At 44.3% G+C, this 9,803-nt stretch overlaps 1 protein-coding gene across 2 annotated transcripts; it reads left to right on the top strand.

Annotated features, from left to right (window-relative positions):
* Positions 1–511: 511 nt before the first annotated feature.
* AKAP4 (A-kinase anchoring protein 4) lies at positions 512–7,707 on the top strand. Of its 2 annotated transcripts, none has more exons than XM_074204344.1 (6): positions 512–660; positions 2,348–2,443; positions 3,585–3,632; positions 3,951–4,049; positions 5,065–7,215; positions 7,362–7,707. In XM_074204344.1, the coding sequence occupies exons 2-6, from the start codon at positions 2,348–2,350 to the stop codon at positions 7,515–7,517; spliced, it is 2,550 nt and encodes an 849-aa protein (XP_074060445.1). In that variant the 5' UTR covers positions 512–660; the 3' UTR covers positions 7,518–7,707. The 2 variants fall into 2 exon arrangements, with proteins under 2 accessions (XP_074060445.1, XP_074060446.1); XM_074204345.1 differs by lacking the exon at positions 512–660 and adding an exon at positions 1,615–1,742.
* The last annotated feature ends 2,096 nt before the right edge of the window (positions 7,708–9,803 follow it).

The raw sequence follows: 9,803 nt of genomic DNA, 5'->3' as shown, positions 1-9,803 counted from the left end.
AGTTCTCTTGCAGTTGACTTTTCTCTAAGAGCCATTGCTGTGGGAGCAGCAGGGAGAATAAGAGTTCTGAAAGGATTTCTCAAAACAGGAAGTGAAAATGGGGATATTTTAATGTGGGATGAACACTGATTTCGAATTGAGCCTTAAACAACTGACCTGCAATGGCTAGAAGGGAATTCAAAGGCCTACAATGGATTTCCTGACCTCCCTGGAACTCCATTGGCCTAGAAAACTCTGCCAGGTCTGTCCTTCCAGAGGAACACAGCCTTGTCAAGTTTTTAATGACAATAATAGTAATAATAATTATTTTTTTATTATTATTATAAAAAAGTTTCAATCAAGCTGCATAATGATTAATGGTTTGTCTATGGCTTTGTGACCTCATCTGGCCTCATTTGAAAGCCAACCATTCAGGATAACCAGAATATTGAGGTCATTGCCCCTGCTTTGTGGGGGTCACTGGTCACCATGGAAACAAATGATGCCAGTCACTTAAATTCCAGACGCCACTAGCTGCTGGGGCATTCGGGGAGTATGGAGAGTTAAAGAAGGAAGTAACACCTCCTCAGTCTGGCAAGGTCATCTCAGCGCCAAATCAGCACTCACAACGAAAAGTTGTTCCCCAATCTGAAGCATTGTACTACTGCTGCTACAGCAAAGGTAGAAAAAGGCCAGCTTCAGTTGGCCTGGAGGGGGGTTCCCCTCATTTGTCAAGTGGTCCTTGGGGGGCAGTGGAAAGGGAAGCTGGGGGGTTCCCAAGTTCACAATCCCCCAATCTTCATCACCTCTACAAAGGGTTAGAAGGCCCTTCCTCTCATTCCCATAGAAGTTGTATTCAAAGTTCCTCACCATCCTACTTTGATTTGCTATTAGCCCAGGGAGGGAAAGGGATTTTCAGATGTGGGAGGGATTCTTTTTGAGTCAGCCCAGGGGAGGGAAAGTGAATTCAGAAATGGGAGGGAAGGGAATTCAGAAGTGGGAGAAGGGAACACATTGGAATTCTTGTATTGGGGCAGTTGAGGAAAAGGGATTTGAATTTCTTGGGTATGGAAAGGGGAGCCCTTTGGGTATAGATTTGAGCTCTTAAGGTTACTGGTTATTTTGTGTGTTTTCCTCCCCCCTCCTCCCAATAAGAAAAAAAATCATTTTAAATAATTGGTATTGAAGTATGGACTCAGATAGTTTCTGAGGGAAATCCTATACAGAGTAGCTCAGAACTGGTATCTTAGTCACCAAAGTTTCATGATTGTAAAGCCATATTAAACTCTCTAGTTGAGATAAATAGCCCACAGCCCTGAAATTTGGTATAATATAACCCCCCCAAATCTGGTTTACTAGCCTTCATATTCCCTCTCCCCCTCACCAAAACTGAGGCAAGGAGCTTATATTAGGGCTGATCACAAAAAAATGGGTCCCAAATTCCCTTGATTTGATTAAGTGGTGTTTTAATATTAATTTTAATATTATTAATATTAAGGATGGCCAGCCCCACCCTCTTTTGAGCTCAGTAATCCATTGATGACTGAATTTAATGACACTTCAGGGTGTTTGTTATGTAACAGAGGTTGATGACCAGCCCCTGGTAACAAGAGCAGTGAGGGGGGGGGCCCTGGCTAGTCAGTTGCACTCAGACCACCGGCCGGGAGGGACATCCAGCTGTAAGGTGCCCAAGAACTCGGCACTGCCCACTACCATCTAAGGGGCCCAGCTTTCTGGGTACCAAATTTCAAAAGACTACCAAGGTAATAGTTTTCTTTCTTTCTTTTTTCTTTTTAATTTTCTTTGCCTTTCCTTTCTTTTTCTTTCTTTTCCTTTCTTTTTTATTGTTTCTTTTTTCTTTCCCCCCTTCTTTCCCTTTCCTTTTTCTTTTTCTTTTCATTCTCTTCTTATTTATTTTCTCTTTTCTTCCTTTTTAGTTCTTTAGGTTTCAGGGGGTATTTCTAGTCCATGTAAAGGGAGTCTATATTATGACTCCTTTTTAATCTCAAGTAACTGTGGGTTGAAAAAGAGGAATTCCCCCCCCCTTTTTTCTTATAGTTAAATCTCTTGTGTCTTGGTGCTCTATTTTTCCAACTTATCTTTCTGAGAATAGTCTATTAGTAGATTCAAATTGGGAAACAAGACCAAAAGTAGAAATTCTTATCACAGGGCTTCTATAAGGATTTCTCCCCCTGCCTGCTTCTTAAAGAGATAGGAAAAGCAAGGTTGAGATTTTGAAAAAAATGTTGTCTGTTTAACCTGCTTAATTCCAAGTTTTCAGGTATTGGAAATCGCTGCCTGAATGGTTTTACCTCCCCCCCCCCCAATATTCAGAACATTTCCTCTCATCCTTTTCCATTTATTTCAGATGTCTGATGATATTGACTGGTTACATAGCCGCAGAGGAGTCTGCAAGGTTGATCTCTACAGCCCAACAGGACAGCCAGATCAGGATAGAAAAGTGGTAAGTAGGAAGCTTCTTAAGCATCCCAAATTTGGGTGCATACAACCACATAGTTCTCAGCTTTTGAGACTTTTCCCAAAGAACTTTCTATTTAGGCTTGGCATATAACATGGGAGAGAAGGGAGAAAGGGGAGAAGGGAAAGAATTTTTAGGGATTTTTAAAATTCTAGGATTTTGAAATTCAGGTAAAATGGTGGGGAACACTTGTCAGGGGAAAACAGACTGGGTTGCCTGGCAACCTTAACTCATGACCTCACACAGGTCATGATTTCATAAATGCCCCCGTCACCCAGGCAACTGCCAAATGGCTCAGCTCAACTGTAACTAAGAAAGTCAATGATGTCACAAAGGGAGCCAGGGAGTTAAAAGGCCAGAGAATGTTGGGACCTTAGAGAATTATGGCAACTTAGTTCCCTCCCTTAATTTATCCTATAAAAGGATAACTTTACAGAAAGTTTTCCCTTTCCATGTTCCAGAAACAGAAAACTCGATTCACTTTTAATCTTGCCTTTCCAAAATCAAGGTTATATCCTACTCCCAAACATTTGATCACTAAATTCAATAGGAGATGGACTTAGTACCAAAATGAGAAAAGGTTCCTAAGTGAAAGCTAGCCCTGATTATTATCAGCCTTTCATTTTTCAGTGGGGGATCCTGGGGAAGAAAGCTATTATACTGACTAGTTGACATTTCTGTGTAGTTCTAAACAGTTTATAACTCAAGCTACACTAGTTCTCATATGGTCCTTATAAAAACGTGACTCAATCTTCACTGAATTTGATCTTAAAGATCCTTCCAAAGCTCTGTCACTTTTGACCCTGCTCTTATTGGCAGAGGTAATGGCAGAACAGAGGAGAGTGATCTTGAGAAACACAACTGTAAACTTCACAAAGGTTCCAGCACACAATGACAAACACAAACAGGAATAACGGGCCAAGCTTCCCCCAGTCTTCTAAACTGCAAGAAAAATCAGGAACATTCATTCTTTCCCCCACCTCCCCAAATGGAAGTCAAGAAATTTTTCCAGTTGGGAAGAAGGAAAAGAGGAAAGACTGAGGGACGAGGATGTGTAGACATTCATTCTCTCCTTGGGCTCTGAGGAATTGACATGGCTGTTTATGGATGTTTCCTTCTGCCTTAGATTTGCTTTGTTGATGTATCAACTCTCAATGTAGAAGACAAAGACAAGGTGAGTAGTGATCTCATTTAGACAGTGACCAAATGTGAAGAAGGGAAAATAGTAAGTCCTTTGGCTAAAAATGGGGGTCTTAAGATAGGGTTCTAAGCCATTCTTTTTTTTTATTTGGTGTGTATTTCCTTATTTTAAAAAAAACAGGAAAAGGTGGAGAAAGCAACTTTGATATAATTCTCTTGCCACCCAGTCACATGCCTTTCCTATTCTTTGCCCCTTTTGTGTAGCTAGGGAATAGTGGGGCTCTAGGTTAGGGAGAATTGTTGACTTATCAGTGAGTCCCCTGAAAAACCCCATCTTTATTTTCCACAACAGGAAGGAGGACCCAGTTCAGAGGGGGAACTGGACCTGGAGTGTTTGGAAGAAAAGGAGATAATTGTCATCAAGGACACAGAGAAATTGGATCAGTCCAAGGTAAATGCCTAATCACTGAACAGTATTCTTCCCCCCACTGTTTGCTTGCCTACGTGATTGGCAACCCAATTATATGCAAGGAAACCTCACACAATTTGCCTGTCACTCTAGAACTTTAATTATGTAATTGGTTAGCAAAAGGAGCTTATAAACAACTCTGCTGATGTCATAAGGGTAGGGCATTGGGTACATTTGATCTTGCCTCTCTCATGCTAGACCAAAGCTACATAAAAAACTTCCTCCCTGCTCTGTTCTGCCCTGTAGCCACCTTTGGAGGGGCAGGAAGTAACTTGTGGAGAAAGGAAACAATATTCTCAAACAAAATCAATTTTGATTGAGTTGGGCTTATAGTGGCAGAGAAATTTGGAGATGTGCACAACATACACACGTGTCATATGTCACACTCTCAGCAGAGTAGTTCAGGTTAGAATGAAATGTCACACATGCACATAACAACCATAACAGCACTCACTCCTCCATACACTCACATATTTTGACATACTTGAGCAACCATGATATGTCTCACACCCATAGAAATCATGTAGTTATAATGACAGCACTGGAATCAGAGCCTGGAAAAGCCAACTTCAAATTCATTCTCTGCTACTTTACTACATGCTACTTTACTACATGGTCAGTCTCATAATCTTAAATGGGAGAGTTTGACAAGACCTAAAGGGTTTCTTTCAAGCTTCTAATTTGGTATTTATTCACACCCATTGGTTTAACAAACCACACAAAACAAACACATCTTTTAGACAGACACTACCTGTCAACTCGACAATGTTACATATGATTTATTGGCAAACATGTTGCTTGTTGCGACAGCTTCAATGCACCTGCATATTATCTTCACACCTATATCCTACAGGCACAAAACTGAACCTTAGCTATCCCCATCCCATTACCCATGGCCAACCTCAATCCAAAAAAGGTGCCTTTAGAGCCTCAACTCTAGCAGTCCCTCCTCCACTTTTAACTGACTGAGTGCACCCCCATTTCTATCATGTCTTAGACTGAAGGATCTGTGTGCCTTTTCAAACAAGCACCTTCAGATCCCATCAGCGTTCTTAATTGGCTCCTCAACGACCTTCAGAAATATGCTCTTGGCTTCCAGCATGCTCTCAGCCCCTCATCCTCTAGCTGTAAGCACAAAGTCGGGGACATAGAAGGTGGGTACCGTAGTCATCCCAACAAAGACAACTGCTACAGTGTCTACGCTGATGAACTGAGCATGGACTACATGGCAAACAACCCTCACAACTTGCGCCTGGAGATGACCGCAGCCAAGAACACCAACAACAACCAGAGTCCTTCAAGCCCCCCGGCAAAGTCACCCAGCACACAGAGAGCAGTCATTTCACCTGAGGGAGAATGCTCCATGGATGACCTCTCCTTCTATGTCAACCGACTATCCTCCCTTGTGATCCAGATGGCTCGCAAGGAGATCAAGGAAAAGCTCGAAGGAGGAAGTAAATGCTTACACCACTCCATCTATGCCTCCGCTGGGGACAAAGGCAAGAACAGCCCCCGAAGTGCAGTCAGCAAGATTGCCTCTGAGATGGCTCATGACGCAGTAGAGGTGACTTCGGCTGAAATGCGAGGCCCCGGAGATAGAGAGCTTGATCATAAGGACCGGAAAACCTTCTTATACAGTGAATTATCCAACAAATCCAAGGGAGGGGACAAACAGATGTGCCAGAGAGACAGTAAAGAGTTCGCAGACTCCATCAGCAAAGGCTTGATGGTCTATGCCAACCAGGTGGCCTCCGATATGATGGTATCTGTCATGAAGACTTTGAAAGTCCATAGTTCCGGAAAACCCATCCCAGCCTGCGTTGTGTTAAAGAGAGTTCTGCTGAAGCACACTAAAGAGATTGTGTCTGATTTGATTGATTCTTGCATGAAGAACTTACACAACATCACTGGTGTCCTGATGACTGACTCTGACTTTGTCTCTGCTGTAAAGAGAAACCTGTTCAACCACGGAAAACAGAATGCTGCCGACATCATGGAGGCTATGCTGAAACGCTTAGTCAGTGCCCTCCTTGGGGAAAAAAAAGAAACCAAGCAGAGTCTGGCCTACGCCTCATTGAAAGCTGGAACCCATGATGCCAAGAACAAGAATCAGAGCCTTGAATTCTCTGCCATGAAAGCAGAGATGATGAAGGGGAAAGACAAAGGAAAAATGAAGTCCGATCAATGCAAGTCCCTGACCAGTGCTGAAAAAGTTAGTGAACACATCCTCAAAGAGAGCCTTACAATGTGGAACCAGAAGCAAGGCAGTGGTCAGACCAAGGTCCATGGCAAAGTAGGGGCAGCAACTACCTGCCGGGATGACAGGAGAGAGAAGATCAGCCCTTCCACCGATTCATTGGCCAAGGACCTAATCGTCTCTGCCCTGATGTTAATCCAGTACCATCTGACTCAACAGGCTAAGGGCAAGGATGCCCTTGAAGACCCTTGTGAACCATCCATACCCACAATGGGTTTCATGACGCAGGGTGCCCACTATGAGAAATCTGGCTGTAGCCAAAATGCAAAGACCGCCTCAATGAAACATCTAGAATCCCGATGTAGCAACCAACACGCTGGACCATCCACTGCACCCAAAGAAGTGGACACTCAGAAACTGGACATGTCAAACATTGTTCTGATGCTTATTCAGAAGCTCCTGAGTGAGAGTCCATTCAGCCTGGAAGAGCAATGTGAAGGTGAGACTAAACGGGCTGAGTCAAAATCCAAAGTGTCATCTAATTCATCAAAACGGTCTGAGAGGGGTGAGGAACACTTCCAAGATTGTGATTTAGGCAGTGGAATGAAGCAAGTAAACAGACAATTCGTAGACCAGTTGGTTGAATCTGTGATGAAGCTGTGCCTCATCATGGCCAAGTACAGCAACAATGGGGCGGGCCTCACTGAGCTGGAAGAGCAAGGACTCAATCACTCACCTAGTTTCCGGGCCAGCAATTCCAGATGCGCTCAGGATGCCATGATGTCTCACTCCTATCATGACAACCCCGGGCCCGAAGTTATTGTTAACAACCAATCTTCCACCAGCAACCTGCAGAAGCAACTTCAAGCTGTACTCCAATGGATTGCCGCTTCGCAATTCAATGTTCCTATGCTCTACTTCATGGGCGATGAGGATGGTCAGCTTGAGAAGGTAGGCACCAAAAATACTGAGGCCTTCCAGGGGGTGGGGGATCCACAGGTCCAGTTAGCTGATCAGCTAGGGTCCCCTGGAACAGTAACTGCTCCAATGGCTTTTTGTTAACAGCCAATTCTAAACTTGGCCCATTCTTTTGGCAGCTTCCTGAAGTGTCTGCCAAGGCTGCTGAGAAGGGGTACAGCGTTGGTGATCTCCTCCAAGAGGTGATGAAGTTTGCCAAAGAAAGACAACTTGATGAAGCGGTCGGGAACATGGCTAGAAAGCAACTGCTGGACTGGCTGCTTGCTAACCTGTGAGCCCCACTCCATCGAATCCTCTCCATAACTCCAGCCACCAGCGCGTTCTGTCCCAGCTGGAGTGCCACACTCCATCCACTATAGTGGTAAAATGAACGTTTCCGCGATGGTATTGAATGACCCCTATACCACAAATGACATTGAATGTTCAACGAGCTGGGCACAAGACAAATAAACACACACCTCAGAAAAAAAATTACCTTAATCATGGGGAGGTTGGGGAAGTTGGAGGGGTTGGTGGGGGGGGGCAGGGTGAGATTAAGAAATGAGGGCCTGTGTCTTAATTGAATGGGGTAGGAGGGGAACCTTCTAGCACTAGCCCTGTTGTCCTTGCCACCCACAGACACACAGCAGGGGTACGTAGGCTGGGCTGGCTGGAGAAGAAAACTCAGACCTTCCTGACAGGGTAATTTTTACAGTCCTCATTCCTATAGAGCATCAGAACAAAGGTGGGGAACCTTTGTTCTGCCAAGGGCCATTTGGATATTTAAAACATTTGAGGGCGAACCTTTGTTCTGCCAAGGGCCATTTGGATATTTATATTTTAAAACATATTTTAAAACATTTGAGGGCTATATTTGGTCAAACATTTAATTCACCCCTAAAAAGCTGCTAGATCATTGAATTTCTAGACCAAATACTGCCAGAGGTTCCCTGCTCCCTGGTAAGGTAAAGGAGATGAACATGAATCACCGGGCCCCCCTCCCCTGACATGACCAAGGAGTCAGAAACACATGGACCATTGGTAGAGAAATCGGGAATACCTGATTGGAACACATACAAATCACATACCAACTTCTCAAAACCTGACTTGTAGGCCCTCTTATGTTACAGGTAAGCAATCCCAAAAAGTTGCCTGACTTTCCTGGAAAACGTCAGTCAATCCTGCTCCATTTCAAAGCTAAATTTGGCAAAAAATGGGGTTTACTGTGAAATTAGGTCCCTGAAAGTGAGCTTTCATAGTGTTGATGGCATATACTGTCTCCTGCCCCCCCCCTTAGAAAAAGGGATCTTAGGATAAACCCAGTGCTTTGTGATGAGAAAACACTTTAGGATACGTGCCAACTTGGCACGTATCCTAGAGTTGCAAAAGAAGTGACTTCAAGTATTTCCGGCTGTCACCTAGAGGGACTATACTTGCAGAACTAAAATCCAGGGGTCTAATGACAGTGCTGAAAAGGTTAGTGAACACATCCTCAAAGAGAGCCTTACAATGTGGAACCAGAAGCAAGGCAGTGGTCAGACCAAGGTCCATGGCAAAGTAGGGGCAGCAACTACCTGCCGGGATGACAGGAGAGAGAAGATCAGCCCTTCCACTGATTCATTGGCCAAGGACCTAATCGTCTCTGCCCTGACAATGACAAAGGCCTTGATTTATGGCTGGACAACTACTTGGCCAAAGAGGAGGTGGGGAGGGGACTTGAATCAAGGTCACAGATCTAATGGGTGGCAGAAATCTAGAACCTCTGGCCAAGGGTGGGGTGGTATGGAACAGCCAAAGTCTCTCCTCAGCAAGTAGTAGGGGTCTCAAAGTTGGACAATGGCAAGTTCTCTCTGTTCAGCTGACTCAGGTCTGCAGAAGTAAATCCCCGAGGTCTCCATTCTACAATTCTTAGCCATAGTTAGGGGTCCCTGAGCAACACTGAGCAACACAGCCAAAAAGTGAATGACCCTGAGCTGCCTGCATATTGTGAAGCCCCAAACATTGTCAAATAGGGGTATAACATGGTGGGGAACCCCGTCAGCATACAACTTATAACCAAAGTCTTGAGTAGCCCCATGGAAAACCCTGGTAGATTCAACCCTTAACCAAAGTGTGTGTGTGTGTGTGTGTGTGTGTGTGTGGTCACAGATTCATTACAACCCTTCCCAATGGCAGGCTGCCCTGCGGCTAAGTCCCATTACCCTGTTAGCCTCAGTTTCCTCATCTGTAAAAAGAGCGGGAGAAGGAAATGGCAAACTACTCTCAGATCTTTGCCAAGAACACTGGAAATGGGATTATAGAGTTGGGGACAACTACTTTGGTCCCTGCAGACAGGACTGGGGGCAAATCTGGGCTTGAGGTAATAATAGTCCTCAGTTTATATAGCATTGTAAGGTTGCGTGATTATCATCCCTTCCTTCCTACCACAAGAAGACACCAATTTGGCAGCCAGTTTCAAGGCCTTGAGTTCGATTGGTGCAGAAAGATGAGAGTTCCTATGATTCTTAAAATCGCTGGCCCTCTTTCACTTTCCTTCTCTAGCTGGGAGAGGATCAAATTACTCACCATCTGAGTTCCAGAGA

This window comes from Macrotis lagotis, chromosome X (assembly GCF_037893015.1).
Source record: "Macrotis lagotis isolate mMagLag1 chromosome X, bilby.v1.9.chrom.fasta, whole genome shotgun sequence".
Lineage (NCBI taxonomy): Eukaryota > Metazoa > Chordata > Mammalia > Peramelemorphia > Peramelidae > Macrotis > Macrotis lagotis.
This window is presented reverse-complemented; position numbering and strand designations above follow the sequence as displayed.